The sequence below is a fragment of the Myxine glutinosa genome, chromosome 6 (assembly GCF_964187855.1).
Source record: "Myxine glutinosa chromosome 6, kmMyxGlut1.1, whole genome shotgun sequence".
NCBI lineage: Eukaryota > Metazoa > Chordata > Myxini > Myxiniformes > Myxinidae > Myxine > Myxine glutinosa.
This window is the reverse complement of record NC_136266.1, coordinates 54,613,293-54,638,861: the sequence shown is the minus strand read 5'-3', so window position 1 is coordinate 54,638,861 and position 25,569 is coordinate 54,613,293. Positions and strand designations below refer to the sequence as shown.

At 41.7% G+C, this 25,569-nt stretch overlaps 1 protein-coding gene across 1 annotated transcript in view; it reads left to right on the top strand.

Moving 5' to 3' along the window:
• Positions 1 to 25,569, top strand: part of LOC137429791 (alpha-actinin-4) — a 45,726-nt gene that overhangs the window by 5,750 nt on the left and 14,407 nt on the right. The window contains exons 2-11 of the mRNA XM_068120043.2: positions 9,735 to 9,849; positions 10,555 to 10,674; positions 11,837 to 11,923; positions 12,816 to 12,903; positions 20,269 to 20,347; positions 20,554 to 20,635; positions 22,811 to 22,896; positions 24,021 to 24,113; positions 25,022 to 25,252; positions 25,373 to 25,520. Coding sequence (XP_067976144.1) covers positions 9,735 to 9,849; positions 10,555 to 10,674; positions 11,837 to 11,923; positions 12,816 to 12,903; positions 20,269 to 20,347; positions 20,554 to 20,635; positions 22,811 to 22,896; positions 24,021 to 24,113; positions 25,022 to 25,252; positions 25,373 to 25,520 — 1,129 coding nt within the window. The remainder of the gene's footprint in view (positions 1 to 9,734; positions 9,850 to 10,554; positions 10,675 to 11,836; positions 11,924 to 12,815; positions 12,904 to 20,268; positions 20,348 to 20,553; positions 20,636 to 22,810; positions 22,897 to 24,020; positions 24,114 to 25,021; positions 25,253 to 25,372; positions 25,521 to 25,569) is intronic.

The following is a 25,569-nucleotide window of genomic DNA, read 5'->3' as shown; positions in this document are numbered from 1 at the left end:
CCCTGCCTGGAGTTTTGGTCTGACAAGTCCTCTTGTAGAGGCTCAATTTTATCTCTTATGAATTATTTATTTATTTTTAAATTGTGGATCCTGACCCGCCACGTGTCACCCCTCCGGATTATATTTAATGTAACTTTCCATGAGAATCCTCAGCACCCATTTTATTTGTCCCCGTACTTAAAGTTTTGTAAAACCTGCTGCTAAACGACATACTCACCAACATAACGTACCGTCGAGCCCTTTAAAAAAAAAAAATTTGGGGGGGTGGTGGGGGGGGGGGGGGGGGTTGATACATAATTAAGGCTCATGTAAGAGCTAACACATTGAACATGAAAACATGCACAGGCACATAAAACATACAATGAAGGGAGCGGGAGACGAGGGGGAGAGAGGGAGGCACACAAGCACAACAACAGAAGAGAAAAGGGATGTCGGTAGATCTGTGGAAGGGGGAGGGCTGGGGAGGAGGGAGGGGTACACGGTACAAAGCAAACGAACAATACTAGGAATTAATACCAGGAAAATTAGGAGCCTTAACTACCAAAAGCTCCATTATTCTCCCATATGAAGAGGCGTAACGTTTGAACCTTGCTCTCTGATGGGAATAATTCGGGAGTGTATCCACATTGCTGAAAATGTCACCAACATTCAAGGTGCTTTACTCACTGGGAGGGTGAATACACACACATTCACTGACATATTTTTAGAAACACCACTAACCTGAATTGGTGACAACCTATATATGACAAATAGTGTGAAGGTATTTATTTGTCCCCTCCAACCCCTTCCCCCCAACCTCCCCTCCCCCACCCCCCGCCCTCCTGAACCCTCACTTCAAATGATAGGGATTAGTCCTTTCTTTGTGATCCTAAAATAAGATGTGACCACTTGTTTGTTTTTTGTACCACTTTTATCTGTGTTGTGTCCAAGTCATGTTAAACATCAGTTTTGTACAAGTTGCTGACCTGGTGTTGGACACGAGTTATTCGTTCTTTTTCGGAGCACATAACACCAACTGTGCCTGTCTTGTCTGCTTGGACTTTATTTTGGATGCCATACATCCAGTGAAATATTGCACAAAAGTGAACAATGTGTGTTTTGGTAATTTTGCGAAATGCTCTTAAACGTTTTTTCCCCTTTCATTGAGTTTTTGAGCATAAAAGATCCTTCAAATGTGACTGGGAAACCCTCCCAGTGCTTGTGAAATGTGTGATGCTTGCTGGACACCACATGGGAATAGAAATGAAGGATTGGGAGGGGGAACGTTTTAACTCCTTCGTACCTGAGTCATGGAAAGACTTCAACATTTTGGGTGGATTCTATTGGTAGCACACTGACATTTATGTTGGAAAAGTGATGGAGGTCATTCTCGTTAACTCGAAACATGGCTGCTATAAGTTTTATAATCATAGTGAAGGAAACGATCATCGACAGATGTATGACCTTGTATAAAAAAAATGTTTAAACCCCAAGTAGACGTTTGTGGCATCTTTTAACTATCCCCCTGGCTGGCGGCTTGTTTTTGGTGCTGTCGATCCGATTGACAGTCAGTCCTGGGCCACGTCTACACGCAAATGACTGGGCACACACCTACACACAACTACACACAACTACAACTACACACAACTACAACTACACACACCTACACACACCTACACACACCTACACACACCTACACACACCTACACACACCTACACACACCTACACGCAACTACACGCACCTACACGCAACTACACGCAACTACACGCAACTACACGCAACTACACACAACTACACACACCTACACACACCTACACACACCTACACACAACTACACACAACTACACACAACTACACACAACTACACACAACTACACACAACTACACACCACTACACACAACTACACACAACTACACACACCTACACACAACTACACACACCTACACACAACTACACACACCTACACACACCTACACACACCTACACACACCTACACACAACTACACACACCTACACACAACTACACACACCTACACACACCTACACACAACTACACACAACTACACACAACTACACACACCTACACACACCTACACACAACTACACACAACTACACACAACTACACACATATATACACACACACACATACACACATATATATATATATATATATATATATATATATATATATATATATATATATATATATATATATATATATATATATATATATATATATATATATATATATATATATATATATATATATATATACACTAGTTTGGCTCGGCTCGCTATGCTCGGCTCGGCTCGGCTCGCTATGCACACCTACACACAACTACACACATATACACACATATACACACATATACACACATATATACACACACACACACATACATATATATATATATATATATATATATATATATATATATATATATATATATATATACACTAGTTTGGCTCGGCTCGCTATGCTCGGCTCGGCTCGGCTCGCTATGCACACCTACACACAACTACACACATATACACACATATACACACATATACACACATATATACACACACACACACATACATATATATATATATATATATATATATATATATATATATATATATATATATATATACACTAGTTTGGCTCGGCTCGCTATGCTCGCCTCACCAAGCGTCGATACTGAGGAACGGTGTCGATACTGAGGAACAGACTTATTTTAACTGAGGCTAATGACTGTACCGGAGTTGCTGTGTTGTCATGATTTTCACCAATCATAATACAAACAATTACTTTACACAAATGTATTTGTTGTGTTTGTGATATTACATTTTTATAGGCAATTTAGGTTGAATGTTTTTTTTTTTCAAGAAAGAACCCCTCAGCACACACATAGGGGAGGGGTGGGTGCATACTGGAAGTTTGGCACGATTACACCTCACCACCAATTAATTCAAAACACCTCACCAACACATAATTCAAAACACCATCACCAACTAATTCTGAACACCTCACCACCACATAATTAAAAACACCTCACCACCACGTAATTATAAATACCTCACCACCAATTAATTCAAAACACCTCACCACCATATGATTTAAAAACACCTCACCACCATGTGATTTAAAAACACCTCACCACCACGTCATTTAAAAACACCTCACCACCACATAATTCAAAATACCTCACCACCACGTGATTCAAAACCACCACAACGTTATTAAAAACACTTCGCAACCACGAAAACAAAAGTTTGAGGGAGTCGTTAAGTGACAACACAGACACTGCCCAGATGTGTAGATATATAGATAAATGACTGTACCCGAGTTGCCGTTTTGTCATGGTTTAAACCAATCATAATTCAAACAATTATTTTGCACAAATGTATTTGTAATATACGTGATATCACATTTTATAAACAATTGAAGTTGAAAAAAAAAGTTTTTCCCAAAAAAATTCCAAAATAAAAAAATATGGAAAATTTTTCAATAAAATACCCTTAGGACATACCGACGGGAGAGATATGTGCATACCAGAAGTTTGGTACGATTTCACAAAAGTTTGAGAAAGTAGTTCAGTGACAACACAGGACAGACGCTGCACAAATATATATATATATATATATATATATATATATATATATATATATATATATATATATATATATATATATATATATATATATATATATATAATATATATATATAATATATATATTATATATATATATATAATATATATATTATATATATATATATACACACACATATACACACATATACACACATATACAGTCACATGAAAAAGTAAGTACACCCCATGTAAAGTTTTGACTTTTTCAACATATTTTAACATTCAGCTATTTGATCTTCATTTCAACAATATTGATAGATAAAGGTGATATAATATAACAAATATCATGAAACATTTACATTTTGTAGTCCATTGTATAATTGAAATAAACATAAATGCTAATTTCGCATGTGGAAAAAGTAAGTACACCCCTACATTTATCACTACTTCAAATCCCTAAAATTAGAATCAGGTGCACCAGTTCAGGTGCAAATGATTTGAACATCGTTAGAGAGGATCTTGGAGGAACCTGTCTTATTTAAACCTCAGACATTTAGTTTGCTTTGCTTTTTGTTGTTGAAGTGTGCGGCGTCACCATGCCGAGATCAAAAGAGCTCTGAGGCCTTCAGAAAGAAGGTTATAGATGCCTACGAGTCTGGGAAGGGATTTAAAAAGATCTCCAAACAATTTGAAATCAATCATTCGACTGTCAAAGATCATTTACAAGTGGAGAAGATTCCAAACAACTGCCAACTTGTTCAGGCCAGGCCGCCCCAACAAGTTCAGCCCGAGAGCAGACCGCAAGATGCTGAAGAACCCCAGAATGTCATCACGGGACCTACAGGTAGCTCTTGCCACTGTTGATGTCAAAGTGCACGAGTCTACCATTAGAAAGAGGCTGCACAAATTTGATCTACATGGGAGGTGTGCCAGGAGGAAACCTTTGCTGTCCAGAAAGAACATCAGGGCAAGACTAAAGTTTGACCAATGAACACCGAGGCAAAGACCAGCACTTCTGGAACAATGTGCTCTGGACAGATGAGTCAAAGGTAGAGATATTTGGCCACAGTACCAGAAGACATGTTTGGCGAAAACCAAAGACAGCATTTGACCACAAGAACCTGATACCAACTGTAAAGCATGGTGGTGGAAATATTATGGTTTGGGGCAGCTTGGCTGCATCAGGGCCTGGGCAGCTCACCATCATATAATCCACGATGAATTCTTCATTGTACCAGAGGGTGCTTGAGGATAATGTGAGGCCATCTGTCAGAAAGTTGAAGTTCAACTGAAGGTGGACCTTGCAACATGACAATGACCCTAAACATACCAGTAAATCCACCAAGAAATGGCTGAAAAGAAAGAAAGGGAGGGTTCTGGAATGGCCAAGTTAATGGGGGGATTTGAAACAAGCTGTGCATGCAAGAAATCCCTCAAACATCGCACAGCTGAAAGAATTCTGCATGGAGGAGTGGGCAAAAAATTCTCCCAGTCGATGTCAGAGACTGGTAGACAGTTATAAGAAACGCCTACATGAGGTTGTTACTGCCAAAGGGGGCAAGGGGGCAATACCACCTATTAGAGCCAAGGGTGTACTTACTTTTTCCACATGCGAAATTTGCATTTATGTTTATCTAAATTATACAATGGACTACAAAATGTAAATGTCATGATATTTGTTATATCATATCACCTTTATCTATCAATATTGTTGAAATGAAGATCAAATAGCTGTATGTTGAAATATGTTGAAAAAGTCAAAACTTTACATGGGGTGTACTTACTTTTTTACGTGACTGTATGTATACACAATAACAACTCGAGCAGAATAGTCACCTGATTTTGTAATTTCATTCCAACTCTCTTGCTTTGGAATTACCATGCCAGGCTATTATTGGAGAGGCGAAGATCGTCTTCTTCTTCGTTCCTATGCAGCACAAGGCTGTAGGGGTAGCATCATTGGCAGAGGGTAAGGCTGTGCACCCCTGATGTCATCCCCTCTGGTTAGGGCAGGAATTTTTAATTTGGACATGGTGCCGGCGATAGCTCGCCTACTCTTCGTGAAGGACACCATGGGATCTTTAACAGCCACCAACGAATGCTGGCAGATGGGACGACCATTTAATGTCAATCCGCAGGATGGCACACACTGATGAATCACCCTGCCTGTGAAACACTGGGATGACAGTTTATAGCTGGGTCAGGGTTCAAACCGACGCTAGACAGCTTGGAGGCGAGTGTGTGTGTGTACCTTTAGGCAATCCCATAAGCCTAAAGACCCAGTGAGTGAGCTTTGTTCCTGTTTGTATTTTAAATTTATTAACAGGACCAAAATATGACATGAATATTGTCGTGTGACTACCCTGTAGTGAACACCGCAGGGCGACACGGATGACCAAACGAGCTTCACTCCCAGGCCCAAAATGACAGTATTCGTTACACGCGAGGGAAAGGAAGATGACGACTTACATGGACGGCTTCCACCCGACTTCTCCGCACCTGGATAAATTGACTCAAACCACACAGAATTAAAATGTACTAAAATACCGGCTTTATTGAAGAAAATGTCACAAAGAATGCACGATAAAATAAAGTCTTAACTGGAGCGCCCCCATACAGACTCGAATACAAACAATGGGAAAAATAACTGGAAAATAAATGTGTGATTTGTGGCATTCAACTCCGAGCTGCTCTTGAACCTCGTCAGGAATCATCAAAGATTGTCGCAGGCTGCACTCTGGTGGGCGTGAACTAGACCTCGCCGCACAGTCCGCTCACTCCTGGCTTCGTGCGTGAAGCAAACAGGCCTTGGCGCGCAGCTCGTTCTTCCAGCCGCGCAGCTCGTTCTTCCAGCCGCGCAGTTCGTTCTTCCAGCCGCGCAGTTCGTTCTTCCAGCCGCGCTTGTCCTCACAATCTCGTTCACCAACACCAACACCAAAGCCAGAGGATGCGAGCCAGCCATGAGAAAACGAAGAAAAGCAATGTTGGGACACAATCGTTCGGCGTCAAATCCAAGACTCAAGAAACAAAGAATAAGCGTGAGGAAAAGCCAAGAGGGAAAAGTTCGCTATGGAATCCCGAAGCAGAGAGCTTTTCGGCGACCGTTCACCACCAAAGCCTGGACTCAAGAGTGAAGGAAAGCCAAGAGCGAACAGCCAAGTGAGAGGATGTTGGCAGATTGTTCTTTTATACTCGGGGCTCTGACGTCATCCGTCCTGCTCCACCAATCCCATAGTCCCTTCCTAACAGTCCTTTCTTGAACCTAATTTCGGACCAATCACTGCTCTTCAGGGCGTGGCCTCACGGACCTTTTGTGCCTGTGTGCTCACCAGGTCGATGTTATCCGCGGTAGTGCTCAATGTCCTGTTTCCGGTTGGGTTTTATTTAGTGTCATAAATTGGCGATTTCTTGCTATGTGTGTGTATGCTGCTGGTGTCATAAGGAACAGAGGAAAAAGAACAGAGGCCATTACATACAGGGGATTCATTACCCATAATCCCTAACTAATTAACATAACCCCACCCCTCGTGATGGGAACGAAGATGCGCTCTTCCACGACATATGGTCTACCGGATCCCTACTTATGACATTCTTCACGACAGTCGGAGCATACTACCTATGCAGTTCTACCTGGACTGAGGTATTGCCTACCCCCACAAACGTAACAATATGTTGGGTTTTTTTTTTGCTAGTTTTCTTTCTGATAATCTACTCGTATAATAAACTTTGCAAGCCCTGTCATCAGTTGTGTTGCTGTGCAAGAAGCATCTGCTGAATATTTAGCAAATGTTGCTTGGAAAGTCTATATTGGATAATGAAGAACTATTATTGTTGGTGAAGGCTTGTGTTCTTGTGCTCTGACAAAGGGTTAATGACCAAAATGTCAGCTTCTTGCCTCTCACAGTGGTTGGCATAGGTTGATCCACATCAAGTTGATATCACTCATTATGCTACCTTCAATACCTGCATACTGACAAAGACAGGACCAGCACAACAAACATGTTCCTGGCAAGGAGTCTTCATCTATAGCATATACTGTGCAGTGAATGCATCTTCATCTTCTCATTAAATGTTCTCTCGTTGCCTTTTTCCTACCTCATCTGTGGCAGCCGTGTCTGGGCCTGGTTAATCTTGAGCAGTCCTTGAGTTTTTGGCAATTGTGGCTTGCACTTCCTGTGTTTGTGGAAAGTTTTTAATGCGTCAGAGATGGTACACATTGACACGAATAGGTGGAATATGAATGAATGAATGATCGTTTTAAGACCATTTTAAGGTGGGTTACGATTAAATTGTCCGATTGGCTTGTAAACTCTCTCCAAAGCTTGCAAGTCGTGTTTTGTGCATTTCACCTGCAGATGACCTTTGAGACAAAATATATTGAAGTTTAAACATTATATTTGGTGTGTCTGACTATGGGTCATCCAGAGGTTAACCAGCAATTTTTGTTGTTATTTTTTTGTCTTTTTCATAAGTGTAATTTTCTCCTGCCAGTGTGTGGATCCAGTTATTTTACCAGTAATACTTTATTTTGGTGATAGCAAAATTTTTGCCTGAACGAGCATCAGGTTGATCCAAAAGGTCTTTCCATTTCCATGGTGACGATGAAATAGTCATAATTTACATACACACCTACACGTGTTTGGCCTTTTGGTTTTGTATTATGAACATTGAGGATCTCCCTCCAGGTTTATTGATTTCCACCATTTCAGGTCCTACCAGAAGAGTGCACTGAATTGATGGGGCGTTTATCGAGGTACGTTAACTGCCGTGGGAAGCAAGGAGAAGCTGACTCCTATGGCAAAAGATGAAGGGTTAACACATGAAACATCAGCTTCTTTTTACTTTCCATGGCGGTTTGCATACCTCAATCAATGTCCCGTTGATTCCATTCCTCCTATCTTTTTTGCTGATTCATATTGACACAAGCCTTCACCAGCAATGACTCGTTCTTCATTCTTGCCATAAGACCTTTCTGGTTTTTGGTGTTGCTGTGTAACCTTGTCGGTTGGTAACTCGCATCGATCTGTCTCGTCTGGGTGGTTGGACTTGACTAAAAACTGCTGCTCTGACTTGTTTTAGCAGTCTGTTCTACATATTGGAGTGTACTGTCCTCTGGATGGAGAGGTAAATAAAGCAATCCGACCCGCAGTCCCGCCAGCATTTGGGTTGTGGAACATTAAAGAACTTATGGTACCAAAATTTTCTGATCAGTGTTAAGAGTAATTGGCACTACCTGCAGTGCATGTGATTTTAATTGTGGTTCTGATACCAACATGATGGGACAAATTAACCCCTTCTGTCTTTCATTTTATTCTAGTTTTGTTTATTCTAGTCATGCAGTGCTCTTTTGTGGAACCTGCCATAAGTATTAAAAATGTACGTTTAAAAACACGATTTTAAAGAAACATCGAGAACATTATTTAATTGTGTCCTTTGCTATGAGATGGGATGGTTTGGTGACTTGTGTGAGTAAAGCTTTTACATAAGAAGCAGGTTCCATACACACAGCCCCATGAGCAACATGGTTCCAGGTGTTGCAAATGTACCTCAGTAGGGAAAACAGAGCATCCTTAAGCCTACATGTGTCGGCTTGTTTGTCATATTTACAAATACACTCTGTTTGGGTGTAAGAAGGGATATGGAGGAGGAGGATTATGATATTTATCTGGCCTGGTCATGGCATGCTTGTCATAAAACCCTTCTGAGCCTTTTTCAATTAAGTTTGCATTTTTTTTCCATCTTCTCCATTAGCACCTACATTTGTTTTTCCTTTCTTCCATTTGGTTTGCCTGTTGTTTCGTTTTAATATTATTTTACAGGGTTTAGGATTGATGAGGAGCATCATCTGTTTCGATCAATTCCGTACAGGATGTGTCGTTAAGAACATCAATATGTGTCGCATGCAAGATGAATATGTTGATTACACCGCTGATATATTTATATATTTATTTTTCATTGATAACGAGGGTAACATGAAACTGAGCAAACAGTCAAACTATATGTGATTTGAACTTCCGGTTACACCACCAAGTCAAGTTTTTATTTTTTTTCAGATCTGAACTTAAAACTGACCATTCGATGAAACTTCCAGTTGGTACAACTTGTCTATGGCCTTGTTTAATGCAGATCTTTCCTGTGAGATTGATGTAACGATTTATCCATGTGTTCTCCAGACGTTCACAGCCTGGTGCAACTCTCACCTGAGGAAGGCTGGAACTCAGATCGAGAACATCGACGAAGACTTTCGAAATGGACTCAAACTCATGCTTCTCCTCGAGGTCATTTCTGGTGGGTCAATTGTGTTATTTTCATTAGAGATTCTTCTTGAGGCAAATAGGCCGCAAGAGTACTTGTCAAATGAGTGAACGTGCACGGCAGACAGTTTAGCCATTTTTATACCCTCTTGATAATGGTCTCTTACTTGATACTTTTGACTTGCATTGTGAACCTGGCCATTGTGTCCTGTTCAGGTAATGTATTTGTTGCCTTTGGAAGCTTAGTGAAGGCCAATATAATTTGGTTTGAGCACCAGAGGCAAGTTCACATTCAGGTTTGTGAGGTTTCTGGAGTTTAATGCTGTTCAAGTAAGCCATATTTGGTCCTAAGTTCCAGAAATGAAATGTTTCATTTTGTACTGAGATTCTTTGCTCAGTTGAACATTAAAGGGGATATCTTCCTCAAAAGGTGGCCTTCTGAAAATCCTCAGGTTAGGTAGCAGGTGATTCTATTGATTCACCGTTTGGATTTCATATCCAGAGATTTGTCAGGTGTTTTGGTGGAACTTGCACTTCTCGGGTATCTTTCAGCCGAAATATCTCTACAGGGCATTATTATGGACCACTAGATACACCTTATTAAGTGGGCCCTCACCAGTAACATTGATAGAGAGGAGTGACTAGTTACATGCATTTGTCACATTGTTTTGACTTGATTGTTGGCTCATGGTAACGATGTTAGCTATCACTTGACATGCTCTGATGTTGCCGTTTACAGGAGAGCAGCTTCCCAAGCCGGAAAAGGGAAAGATGAGAGTGCACAAAATAAATAATGTAAACAAGGCCTTGTCCTTCATCGAAGGCAAAGGGGTTAAGCTGGTTTCGATTGGATCTGAAGGTAAGCTGCTTTTTTCTTTTTTTTTAAACTCAACTGGACTATGTCCAGCTGAGTTTTTGTCGACACCCAGTGTCCGTCGTCCGTCGTCTGTCTGTCTGTCGCCTGTAAACAATTCGACGTCTATGCTCTAAAAGTCGCAAATATTGATGAAATTTGATGAAACTTGTTATGCAGCATCTTTAAGACATAAACTAGTTTTGGATTGCATTTGGGCGTTGCACGACCAAAAATGGACGCGGCAGGGCAGCCATATTGAAAAATCAATTTTTGTCATATATTTTTAGCACATATAAACTATATAGTTTGTGGTTCTATTATGCATATTCTAACCATATTGATATAGACCAGTTGAGTTCAGGTTCCCTGGAACCTCTAGTTTTAATTGCCATAAGAGACTGTCTTATTATTAGAAGCAGAGGAAGGACTTAGCCCTTCAAAGAACCCAAGGTGGTGACCAGCTTATGTTCCATAAACACCTTATTCTTCTTCTATATTCTTTGCTTTCTTCCTTTCTTGCATTCCTTTTTTTTTTTCACTTTCCTTTCCTCACCTTTCCTTTCATCTTCCTTTCCTCCCCTCCTTGTCCTTTCCTCCCCTCCTTGTCCTTTCCTCCCCTCCATGTCCTTTCCTCCCCTCCTTGTCCTTTCCTCCCCTCCTTGTCCTTTCCTCCCCTCCTTGTCCTTTCCTCCCCTCCTTGTCCTTTCCTCCCCTCCTTGTCCTTGACTCTGCTCCTTTTCCTTGCTGTTTCCTCTTCTCCTTTTCCTTTTTGTTTCATTCCCTCCTTTTCATTTTTTTCCCTCCTTTTCCTTTTCATTTCCTCCACTCCGTTTCCTTGTCCTTTCCTCTGCTCCTTTTCCTTGTCCCCTCCTTTCCCCTCCTATAATATATACACAAGTCATCGGCCATTATAAAGCTTGCAGTGTAAGTGTGAGGAATTTGAGGATATCCCGAAGACTCAATAGCTCAGTGGGCTGCCACCGTGTCAGTGATGAGGTCCTTGGGTTCATGTCCTGGGTTGTCAGAATTTGTTCACACTTGCCCCATGTAGGAATTTATTCCTGTTCATTAAATATATGTAATTTTTTTTGTGTGTGTGTGTTTACCTTTATGTCATCTCATGCTTCCTGCTAGAAGTTAAATGTTATCTTTATTTGTTCTTCAGAAATTGTTGATGGAAATACAAAGATGACCTTGGGCATGATCTGGACTATCATCCTTCGCTTTGCCATCCAGGACATTTCCGTTGAAGGTACTTTGGGTGCTCATCGAAAGATAATGTTGATGTTGTATTGCACAGTGATGTTTTTTATTTATTTGGCTGCTTGTTAATAACTGTTCCACAAGGATCGTTGCTCAATTATACATCCAGTTTAGCTTGATCATGTGTGTAAATTTTAGGACAATTGAGTGAAAAGGAAAATTATCCTGAAACTGTTTTTTTATGATGCTTTCTTTCGAATTGGAGCCTTTGCTAAGATAATTACAAGGTGGCCCACACAATATGGAAAATGTTAACTTATTTGCAGTGGCATTTGCAAATTGTTCAGTGGCATTTTAAGATCATGGTCTTATGATCCAATATTCTTTAAAGGGGGAGTTGATTCATCCCAAATTCTTGCCATGCTCCTAAATGACATTTTTTTTATCGCATTTGTTGAATAAGGTTACGGGCAGACAATGGTTCATCATTCGGGATGCTGTAACTCCGCATACTGTAAGATTTTTTTCTTTACTGATTCTCATCAAAAAGTTATATCTGGAAATTTAATTTGAAGTAATGTGAAATTACAGTACATGGACCCTAATAGTCCAAGCTTAAGTGTTAGTGATTATTTTCCATGGTGGAATTTGAAGAGTCCAAGTGCTTGTACAAAAGTCTCAAGCATCTCAAGCTCTTGAGGTTGCAAATTGTGGAATCCATGTGTACTTGTGGCTCAGAGTAACGAATAATTTTGCACTTCTTCAATTGGAGGCAAAGTAATCGCATTGAACATGGTCATCACAAATAATATCTCCAAAGGCTATTATTTATTTTTGATGAATCCACCTTTTAGTTGCAAATGCAAGTGTTGTCATTTTGTGGGCAAATGTGTACTTAAGAGAAGTTGATTTAATTTTTATTTTTATTTTTATTTTTGCAGAATCTTCAGCCAAGGAGGGGTTGCTGCTCTGGTGCCAGAGAAAAACACAACCGTATAAAAATGTTAATGTTCAAAACTTTCATACTAGGTATGTTTTATTTTTGTTTCCCAAAACCCTTTTAACGAGAAACAGCACTTGGTAGATTGCATACCTCTGCCAGGCTTAACAGTTTGTTTTGGATCCCACCAATAAGCCAGAACTGGTTTCGTACCTGAACCAAAATCGAAACGGCTTATTCTTGTCACCGAACCAACTCGTCCACCGAGTTTTGTCATACCTCGTCCACAACTTTTTGAAATATCATGCTAGAAAGGGTGGAAATGCGAATGGTTCAGTGGATGTGCAGAGTATCGTTGAGAGAGAGGAAGACAAATGATGAATTGCGAAACATGATGGGAATAGAGTCTGTGATTGATGCCGTGAAGAGAAACAGGTTGAGATGGTTTGGTCATGTGTTGAGGAAGGATGAAAGTGACTGGTTGAGAAGAGTGATGGAAATGAATGTAGAAGGGAGTAGAGGATGGGGAAGACCGAGAAAGACTTGGCTAAAGATGGTCGAAGAAGAAATGCGGGCAAGGGGGTTAACAAGGAGAGATGCAGAAAATAGGGCAAAATGGAGAAGATTGTCATGGGGACCGCAAGGCTAACCCCCACTCTAGCAGGGAAAATGGCCTTAAAATGCATGTTGTTGTTGTGTTGTTGTATTGTTTTTGTCCCCATCTCTCAATGACTTAAAACCACTCGTCAAGATCACCCATCTCGTCAAATAATCACTTGGAGAATTTAAAAAAATTGTTGGATCCGGATCCAGATCGTCACCAAAATCAAACAATTTCCTCCTTGTCGCACATCCAACTTGTCCACCAAGATTCATCCAAATCGGTCCAGACCTTATTGAGATATCCTTCCCACAAAGTCGGGTGAATACATAACCTCGACCCACCTTCGGCGGCGGAGGTAATAATTATTTGAGTGGTGTTCAAAATGTTATTCATCTAAGCCACGGATAATTTCCTCTCGATAAACTTGCATGTACGCTTGTTGTTCGCTGTTTTCTTTTCGGAGTGTAATTCAGAAGTTTACCAATTTGTACAATTACAAATGCAGTATTGCGAAAATTGAGCATCAATGCATCATCAAATGTTTATGCAAACACCTTATCTTCTCCTTTTTGTCATATATTTTTAGCACATATAAACTATATAGTTTGTGGTTCTATTATGCATATTCTAACCATATTTATATAGACCAGTTGAGTTCAGGTTCCCTGGAACCTCTAGTTTTAATTGCCATAAGAGACTGTCTTATTATTAGAAGCAGAGGAAGGACTTAGCCCTTCAAAGAACCCAAGGTGGTGACCAGCTTATGTTCCATAAACACCTTATTCCCTCCTTGCGACAACTTGCGAGATCTCTCTCGCGAGATCTTGGAGACGGTGGCAGGGGTTTTCGACGGTCCACACGGTCTCCACGTTTTTCAAAGTTAAGTCTGTTCACAATTGTATTTTGTCGAAACTGTATTTATCGTTCGGTGTGTGAACTTAGTGTCCCCCTTGGAAGTTTCTCGGTGTTTATCTTTCATATATTAATCGTTTGTTTGCCGTGTCGCGAGCAAGGCCTTGCAGCCTCAGGCTTCCCCCGTCGAAGGTTGTTCCTTCCTTCGCTGTTTTGCTAGCTTTTTTGATTTCCCCTTCTCCACCAAGCTTCACCAAACATCTACTATTTGTCTAACGTTGTAACCCCCACACCCCCCCCCCAAAACAAACAAAAAAACAAACAAAAAAAAACTTTTATTTGCCTCTGCCCACGTGCGCTGTCTCGCCCCGGCCCCATTTTCCCCTTGCCTTCCACCTTTTGCCCTGTTCAAGTGACTCGTGGTCGTCGCTCTAGGCGTCCTCTCCCCATTGGTATTTTTGTGAATATAAGATTGTTCTTCACAGTTCTGTTTAAATGTGTTTCAACTATCCCCTTCAGTGTTTTATTCAGTGGTTTATTACAACACGCTCTTTTTCTTCTTATTTAAAAGGCTCCTTTCAATTTCTTCTTCAACTCATTCCATTTCAAATAAATATTCAATCTCTTTTGATTCCAAATCACTCCATGCTCTAAATTCTCATTCATTCCATCCCTCCTCCATCGTTCTTAAATGAATCGCTAACTTGAAAATCACAACAAACCCAATTTGTTATATATGTTCATCTTTCATTAATCATCCACTTTCTAAACTCCCCCCTTGCCCCTCCCCTTCAAATCTCCCCCCCAACCATCCCTCCCAAATCTCCCTCCTCCCACCTCCTTCTCAAAGCTGCCTCGTCCCCACTTCGTCTCCCTTCTATGTCATACCTCCACCTCCCCCAACCTTCTACTTTCCTCTGCCCCCCCTCAAACAAACTCTCACTGTGCCTCATTCCATCACCATCAAACCTTTCGTCCTCCTCATCCTTCCCTTTCTTGTAACTCTTCTGTAATCTCTGACACACTATCAACTGCTCTTCCTACATCCCCCTCACCCTTCATCTGACCCTACCCCTCCCCTCCCCTGTCCTGCACCCGATGCTCCCCCTCTCTCCTCACTAACGGTATGGACCTCAAACATCCGGGGCCTTCGCTCAAACCTGATTGATCTCTCCATTCAGGTTGCTTCTGAAAATCCAGACTTGATCTGCTTAACAGAAACTTTCCTCCTTCAAGATGTCTCTGATTCCTTAATATCTCTTCCTGGTTACTCCCTCCTCCGGTACGATAGAGCTGAGACTCGTCCTGGTGGTGGGGTGGCTGTCTTTATCAAAAACTCTCTTCCTCACTCTCCCTGCACTGCCCTCTCTCCACCCCACCCACAGGAGTACCTCTGGCTACGGCTTCCTCTCCGCTCCCACCTTTTGTTCATATGTGTTCTGTACCGTCCTCCAAACAGTGATGACTCGATTTACATTTCTCTGTCGGACAACATGGACCAACTTCTATCAACTCATCCAAACTCTCTCTTCCTCATATGTGGCGACTTCAACTGTCATCATGCCAGCTGGCTGGGTGTGGGTTCATCTCTCACCAGCCATGGCACCTCAGCAAAGGATTTCTGCGACTCATTGGGACTGACACAATCTGTCAATTTCCCGACCTGGATCTCAGTCAATGGAGTATCTTCTCTTCTGGACTTGGTTATGACTAACTTCCCTGCAAATGTCTGCTGCTCTTCTTCTGCTCCAATCGGTTCTTCTGATCATGTGCTTGTAAAAGTGGACATCTCTCTGGCCATTCTCAGAGAGCCTCCTCAGCGTCGACGAGTCTGGCATTTCACTCAGGCCGACTGGCACGGTCTGCAAGCAGCCATCAATCAACTGGACTGGTCTCCCATCTCTAATGCCTCTGACATCAATTCTTCCTGGGAATTCTTCCAAAGCGAACTGCTCTCTCTCATGCACAGATTTATCCCATCTCGTCTTCAGTTGTCTTACCCTTCCTCCCGTCCATGGTACACTGAATCTTGTGGTGAGGCAGTTGCCCTGAAACAACTTGCCTTTGCATCTTGGAAGGCAAATCCAACTGAAGGCAATCTCAGTTCCTTCCACCAAGCTCGAAACAAGTGTGTTTCTACCCTCAGGAGTGCCAGGAAGCACTATCTCTCCACACTCAAGATTTAACTCTCAAACCTGTCTCCTTCCTCCAAATCCTGGTGGCGTCTGGTCAAACCCGTTTCTGGTGTTTGTTCCCCCTCCATCCCCTCCCTTACCTCAAATGGCTACACAGTTGACACCGCACATGACAAAGCCGAATGCCTCAACTCTGTGTTTGCCTCAAAATCTTGTGTCCCAAACCCATCTCTCTCTGTTCCCACCTTTCCCAGTCGAACCCAACTGCTCCTGGACTCTGTGTCCTTCTCTCCTGACAAGGTGGAGAAGTTTTTATCAAACCTCGACTCTGATTCTGCAACTGGACCAGATGGCATCAGCCCTCGGGTCCTAAAATCCTGCTCTGCCGCTCTATCTCACCCTCTCTCTGTTCTTTTCACCCTCTCTTTTGCTCAAGGTCATCTGCCAGCATCTTGGAAATCAGCAAACATTACCGCTTTACACAAAAAAGGTGCAAAAACAGATCCTTGCAACTACAGACCAATCAGCCTGCTCCCAATTATCAGCAAAGTCATGGAATCCATCATTGCTTCAGATATCAAATCCTTCCTCTTCTCCAATGGCTTGATCTCTGATCATCAATTTGGATTCAGACCAGGTCATTCTACTCTGGACATGTTGCTTCTGCTGTCTCAACAATGGATGGAGGTCCTCAATGCCAAACAGGAAATCAGAGCTGTCTCCCTTGACATATCACGTGCCTTCGATACGGTCTGGCACCCAGCTCTGCTCACCAAACTCACCTCCTATGGTATTCAGGGAAATCTCCACTCATGGCTTGCGGATTTCCTCTCTGGTCGTAGGCAACGTGTGGCCCTGAATGGATTTCTCTCATCTTCCCTCCCTGTTCTGGCTGGAGTTCCCCAAGGTAGTGTTCTGGGCCCTGTGCTATTTCTGGTCTTCATCAATTATCTCTCCGACTCTCTGGAAAATCCTCTCTATCTCTTTGCTGATGACTCCACTATCTGCCGCTCCATTCCTCATCCCTCAGATCGGCAGTCTGCAGCCTCCTCACTCTCTGCAGACCTGGACAAAATCACAGACTGGTCAAACAAGTGGAACATGTCTTTCAATCCTGACAAATCTCACACTCTTACAATGTCTCTCCGAAAGGACCGACTGGACAACCCTCCCATCTACTTTCTCAACAATCCTCTCCAAGAAGTTCTGTCGCTCAAGCTTTTGGGTCTCACTATCTGCCATGATCTTTCTTGGGAAAACCACATTTCCAAGCTGGCCTCCAAAGCCAGTCGCCGACTGGGCATCCTCCGTCGTGCGAAGTCCTTCCTTGGCACACCTGAGCTCATCACCACATACAAGGCTTTCATCCGCAGCTCAATGGAATACTGTTCCCCCCTCTGGGCTGGTGCTCCTGCCTCACACTTTGCTCGGCTTCACGCTGTTGAGGCCAAAGCTTTCAGAATCATTGGAATCTCCTGCGATGTAGTCAACTCCTTTCACTCACTCACCGCAGGCAGGTTGGTGGTCTTTCTGTCTTCTACCGACTCCTCTCCGGCCTTGCTCCCCCAGCTCTCTGTGCTCTGTCCCCCCAATATTCCTTCAGGTCGCACAAGATCTGCCTGCAACCCTCTTATGGTTAAACTGCCAAAGTCTAGGCTCTCTGCTCACCTTCACTCTTTCATTCCCCTTTTCTCCCGCCTCTGGAACAAACTCCCCCACTCCCTTCAATCCCACTCCTCCCTCCAGGTCTTTAAAACAGCTGTTCACCACCATCTCTTATCTTCCCCCATCGAAAACCTTGATCTTTTCTACCCCCGGTAATTCACCCCAGAGTCCTTGCAGTGTTCATATGTTTTATTCCTCTCCCACCTCCCCCCAAGTCCTCCCGATGTCCCTGCTCTCAAATGTTGTGTTTGTGTCCTTCCCCCTCTCTCCCCATCTTGTCTGCCGCTCCCCTTGTTTTTTGTGTTTTGTGTGTCGGTTTGTCTTTTTGTGTGATTAATGTTAGCTCTTTCACGAGCCTCGATCTTGTATACAAAAAAAAGAAGAAAAAAAAAGTGTCGGATCCAAAGAAACTCATTACTGTTTTGTGCCCTTGTACGGAAACAGTTGTACACATATTCTACACTAGCCAAATGGGCCAATGACCTTTCGGGTGGACATGAGTACCATGAACTGGTCAGGACTGCCGGCAGATATGACTGACCCACACTTGCCCAGGTCGAGGCCTTAATTGTAGAGAAACGACCATGGTTAGGTCCCCAAAATATGCGTACAACTTGTAATTTCTCAGTGCAACATTCTCTATGAACACTTGGCCAGGTCCAATGTCTCAGCAAGATAGCTCCCCCTGAAATATCAGCAAATGCCTTCAATAGCAATGGCTGACATCGTGTTCTCAAACCTTTCAACATAGATACAGATGATTTTATCGCTCGTCTTTGTGACTAAGCGTGGCTTCACCACTGGGATTCTGAAGCCAAATTAGAATCCATGCAATGGAATCACCATCCCCGAATAAATCTTCATACACAATTCTCGACTGGTGTTATCATGGGCTCGATTTTCTGAGATTCCCAGGGAATCCTGTTGATTGATTATAGCATATACCTCACAAAATAGTCACATGGGACAATTACACAAGCCCCATGCAAATATTGCAGCAGACCATCATGAACAAATGCCAGGAAATGGAGTTGGGCTTTGCAGTCGGCCTGGAATTTGGAAGTTTAACCAGGAGTGGGTTACTGGAATAATGCATGCATCCTTGAGTTGTTGGGAAGGGAGATAAACCAGAGGAGAGGCAGTTAAAAAAAGATCCCAAAGATAACGAGGTCGCCAACTTTGTGATGTGTGAGCAGCAGAACTTGTGCTTCGGCCTCATTATAGAAGATTCCAATAATGTTGAGAGCTTTAGATTCTTCAGAATCCAGGAAAGACAGATGTGATGCTGGAGCTCCAGCCCATAACAGAGAGCAATACTCCATTGAGCTACAGCCAAAGGCCTTATAGACTGAGTAGTAGTGATGTTTCAATGTAAGACTGATTATGCCCAGTTTGCGTGGCCCAAGAAAGGTCATGACTGATAATGAGGCCTATAATTTCGAGAGACAGAATATTTTCCAGTGGCTGACCATGGAAATAGATGGGTCAGTTCATCCGGTCAGGTACTTGCTGTACAATAAAGTGTAGTCGTCTGCATAAAGGAAGTGAGAGTTTTCCAGGGCATCGGAGAGGTAATTTATGTAGATTAGCAACAAGATCGGCCAACTGATCTGTTTTGATATTTGAATCTCACCTTTGTCCAGCGATTCACCAACGATGATGAACTGACTGAAACACCAGGTGTGATAGAAGGAGCCATCTCAACATTTTCCATATTACTGGCAAATACAGATTCAAAGAAAAATGGAGCAAGTACAATGAAGACAAGATTGAAACATAAAAGTTGGCATGTCTGAGGTTATTGCGACCATTTTTTTGGTTGTTCGAATGTTTTGAATGCTCCTGACTAATCTTGGATTCTAAAATTGATTTCCTTATCCTTTTGAAGGTGTGATGGCTGATTCTTTCAGGAAGAGCTTATATTTTCATCTCATCACATTGGCATGTGGTGTTATCTTGATTATTCAAGGATGGAATGTAATGGCAACCAAGTCGTGCTGTTCAATTATGTTTGTGATACTTTGTGAGTCACTGGAATGTTAAACCATTTTTGGGAATCGCTTTTGCTATTTCTGCTTGTCGTGAACTTTTGTAGTGTTACTTTTGTAGTGTTAAGCTTTGTACTTTGAGACTTCTGCTTGAAATGAAGCTTCTGTTCTGCACATGTAACCATGTTTGTGAAATTTACTCATTTGCAGTTGGAAAGATGGCCTGGCTTTCAATGCCTTGATCCACCGGCATCGGCCTGAACTTGTGCCTTACGAGACGCTCAAAAAGGTAATAATTGTGTCGATTCCCAAAAGTCTCATTGTCTCCCACTCGCCTGTCCATGTTTGTCTATAATCTAAGCATCACTTGATATCTTAGCTTAATGGTACTTTTGCTTATAAGATATACTTGAGAGAGACCTGGAAAGGTATTGCTCTCTGCTGTAACTTGTTCAGCATGAATATTCAAACGATTGTCGTTTGTTTTGTTTGCAGGAAGATGCCACCACCAATCTGAATTTTGCTTTCGATGTTGCTGAGAAGCATCTGGACATCCCAAAGATGTTGGATGCTGAAGGTTGGGTCCTTAACAAAAACAAGCTTGGCTTGTTATTTATTTATTTATTTATTTATTTATTTGTCGGGTTAGGAAATGTCATTATTTTTGAGTTCCCGATTTATTTATTCTTATTCATTTGTATACATTGATTGAATACAAAATCTAGGTTCATGGAAGAGTGAAGAGATTGAGGGTACAAAGGTGATGTAACATACTGACTGTGGGGTGACTTTTTATTTCTTACTTCCTGTAGTTTCCTGTATATTCATGCGTAATTAATTTTCTCAGGTTTTAAAAATTTCCTTTTTTCTGTGAATTATAATTCCCGCAAATTTTAACAAGAAAAGACAGCAGATGTGCAGCATAAACGTGTTTCTTGGAAACAAAATATACGTTTAAATATGAGCATCAAGAGCGTTTTTTCACCACAAGAGTTCAATACTCTAGCACATTTGTTAAATGAAAAGTCAAAGGTCTACCTTAATTACCTGTCGGTAATTAGCATAACAATACACAGTCGGGCCAGACTTTTAAACCCATCCTTTCACCATGGCGTCGTACCTTTCACCCAAAAGCAAGCGAGGACCTGTTTTTTTTTTCTGTTTTTTTTTTCGGCAAAGACAGGATTGTCCTCTCTGGATTCCTCTTCTTGAAGTAGGCAACCTTTATACTTCCGACTGCTCATTTATGAGGTGCCCCAGCTGTGTTTGGAGTTTCCTGACACCACATCAATCTCCACAGCGCTATGGTTAATCTTAGCTCGAATCTGGTCATCCTCGTTATAATCTTCAACCATTTTTCTCGGATTTTTGGCCATTAAATTATCGATGGTGTTGTTGGCAGCCTGTAAGGTTTGGGATTTTTTTTTTGTCTGAATTTGGTGATCTTTTATAACTGACAAACATTTACTCGATCGTAACACTTTTACATGTTGCCGTTAGGCACTAAGCACGCGTATCATTTTTATCTTAGCGGATTAGCAGCAACAGCGGTCATGGTGTTCGACTGTGGCACCATCTTGAAGTACATTTTCCGCAAATTATAATTCCCCCAATAATTAAGTAAACCAGTATTTTTTTATTTTATGCAGTGTCGAGGCTCGTGGAAGAGTTGTAAACATAGAAGGGAAGAGGATGCAACAGATCAAAGGGAACAGTAGAAATGGGGATAAGAGAGAAATACACCAACAGCAGAGTTGAGGGCCAAAATAGAGGGAAACTTTGAACAATAAAGGATTGAGGCATGGGGGGGGGGGGGGGAGGAATGGGTGAAGAAGAACCCAATTAGTAATATAAAGGAAGGAAACAGAAACCTGCAGTAAGAGGGTTGTGTTATGTAGGGTTAATGAGGGTAGAACAAATTGGTGGTTGGGTTGGGGGATGGCATGAGATGGTCATGTGCAGCCTGCTTGAAGCTTTGGAGGGCAAAATAGGATTGAACACCCTTGGGGAGGCAGTTCCACAAATGGGAGAAAATAATTAAAGTGCAGATGTCGGTGGAAAGTCTATTTTGGGATTTCAACCAGTTGAGGGTTTGTGGAAGAACCTGCTCTTCTAGAAGAGCTGGGTGGGGTTGGAGGTCTGAGAGAGTTTACTAAGTTAGTTGTAATTCGTCCAACAGTATAATTTATATAATTGATGTTTCCCAATGTGTGGTTTATATATGTATATCCTTTGTATTCTTTCTTCACCGTATAGATAAAATATCAGTTTATGAATTTGCAATTTGGTAAACGAGCAATACTTTCCCACAAACCCCACTGTACCCGTACCCTTCTCTCTTCCACGATGCAATTGTATCTCTCGGAGGTCATACATGTGCTGCATTTTCAGAGTTTAACAAATTAAAATGGAGTAATTTGCCCCAAACATGACAATCTGCCAGTGATTCTTCTTCTTGCCCCCTCCACACCCCACCCCATCGTCACATTTCCTGTGTTCAGTTTCATTCGCTTAGTTCTGTTCCAATGATGTCGTTCGGTCCGAAGAAGTATTTTGTAAAACATTTGTTTGCTTGATGAACATGACCAAAATGTGCACATATTACACTTTTAAAGTTATTCTTGTTTCTTGAGGTTTTTTTCCTTTTCAGCCTGAAGGTTTAATAATATTTTAAAATTGCATAAAAAATCGACTTTATTTGTCCGATATGCTGCTGATTGTGTCTTTGCGCATTTGCTGTTTTGTCGCACAGACATTGTAAACACTGTCCGGCCAGATGAGAAAGCCATCATGACTTACGTGTCGTCATTCTACCACGCATTTTCCGGGGCCCAAAAGGTTTGTGTAGGGTGTGTGTGCGGGTCTTCTCTCTGCGGCGTGGTTTTGTTTGCACGCTAAGTTCTGCATAGTTGTACTTTTTATGGGGAGTGGGGGTGAGGGTCTTCTTTGTAAAACCTGCTTGTTATTTTGTTTCTCACTTCTTTTCCTTTGGGCAGGACATCCATATCTACTAAATCTTCAAGTTAGTTTTGTTGAGGTATTTATTGCTTTTCCTGTGACTTTGCCTGCCATGCTTGAAAGAGTTTATTTTACCATCACAAGGCATGCTGCAGTTTTCCTCACTTTTAAAATGTAAAATAATAATTTGTAGTGTTGCGACTGCTCGTCTCTCAGCGTGTTGAGTTTTGTGTGTACCTTTCATTTTGCTGACGCCTCTCCACCTGCTCTCACCAAAGCCTCCGTATCGCTGTGCCCGTGTGTTTCCCAGCTTCCTTAAACTCACCGCAAACTTCCTTTCGTTTTGATTTTTCTTTTGCCCAAGGTTTACCATTCTTGGATTTCAGCAACCGTGTTCTGGCATGTGTCGTAACTTGTGTTTTCTGCCATTTGTTGTTCGCACTTGAACGCAGTGGAATTTTGAGATGCACGTGTGAAAGTAGTGAGCATGATCTCTTGTGATATTTCACGATGGTTATTGCTGAACTTTGTCAAAGATTACAAGTAGTTCATCAGCTGATTATCGTATTACTGTACTTTATACGGCTGCCTGAAAATTAAATGAGGATTTTTTTTTTCTTTGAGTGGATTAAGTGGTGGTTGGGTAGTTCTTCAAATTTGAAAATGGCCACATTTTTATGGTTTCATAGGTTGAAGGTTGTTGTTGTTCATTCAATTGTATTTGTTTATTCAAATTGGTCATTGACAAACGAGGTGTTTCGAATGAGCAACATTAATTTATTTATTTATTCCTATTCCACTTTTTCAATGGTCATTATTTAAATTATACAATCTATTTTACAGACCTAATTGCAACTGTTAGTTATTTTAAACTTGAATTGAAAGCTTAGGAAGAAGGATTTGTTGAAATCTAGTTTGTTCATCCATCTAACTAGCAATTTTACATCGAGTCAAGACATTTTGTTTTTTGAGACAATCAAAGATACCTGTATTTGTACTTGCAGGCAGAGACAGCTTCCAATCGTATCTGCAAAGTGCTGGCTGTAAACCAGGAGAACGAGCGGTTGATGGAGGATTACGAGCACTTGTCCAGTGATGTATGTACTTGTAATGAGTTCCCTTGCAGGGGAACTTCAACATCGTAGGAAGCCATTAGACCCATCAAAGCCTGCAATATGGTTGCCAACTTATGTTATTTGTCCATGCTCTGTTTTGTTCTTTTTTTGAATGCCGAGCATCAAGCAAGGCACATCCCATTTTAAGAAGGTCTTTGGACTGACTCAGCCAGGGTTTGAACTCTCAACCTCTCAGTCTCAGAGCAGATGCTCTAACAGTCTTAACTATTGTGCCACTGAGTCTGGTTATCCCCACACATTTTGAAAAAAAAAAACAGGGAGGATATTGTAGTCTGTCTGTCCATCCATCATGCCATCTCCTAAACAGTTGTGCAAAAATTCACCAAATTTAGTAGTTATGATCACCAAATGGCAAGAAGGTGCGAGAGCAGTAACATTTTTGGCCACGCCCCCTGTAGCAGGGTCAAAAGGACAAATGGTAAAAATACCAAACCATGTTTTTGAGCATTTTTCGATGAATCTTTTGTATATGCAATCAACATTTGAGGACGCATTAAATATGTAACGATTTCTGGGATTTGACCCCCAGTTCATGTCCCAGGGAGTGGTGACTTGGGTCACATGGGTCATAACAGAAAAAACAATTCACTCAAAATTTGATATTGAGCCGTTCCTAGTGGAACTTTTTGCCACCTTTCAACTTTGCTATATTTGGGAAGTTGAAGATAGATGGCAACCATAGTGCATGGGAAGTGTTGGGATTTGCGATGGCATGCCGTTGGATTTGCAAAGACATTACTTGTTTTGATCATTGTATTGTTACAAATGGACAAAGCCAGGATATACTTTTTCTTTAAATAATCGGTAATATCAGAAAATATTTTGATAGACGTTTTATGAAGTGAGGTATCACTGCCTCCCCTCCCAAGTTGCTGAGCTGGATCAACCGTACTATTCCTTGGCTGGAGAATCGTACACCACAAAACACGATGGCAGCCACGCAGCAAAAGCTGGAGGATTTCCGTAGCTATCGTCGGGAGCAGAAGCCTCCGAAAGTTCAGGAAAAGTGCCAACTGGAGATCAACTTTAACACATTACAAACGAAGCTGCGGCTTATGAATCGCCCAGCCTTTATGCCTTCTGAAGGCAAACTCATTTCGGTAAGTCAGCTTTGAGGAAAATTCTTTATTTTGGTGGAAGGTGGGGGTATGAAGGGGCCAATGAATTGGTTTCATGGAGGATATGGGAAATGCATGTTCTAAGCTCAATGCTTCATACAGGACATTGGGAATTCCTGGTCCAAGCTGGAACATGCAGAGAAGGGCTATGAAGAATGGCTACTGAATGACATCCGTCGTCTGGAGCGCCTGGACCATCTGGCAGCAAAATTCAGACATAAAGCCTCGATCCATGAAGCCTGGACAGATGGTACAATAATTGTCATTTTTCATTCCCAGCAAAGCATAACATTATTGAT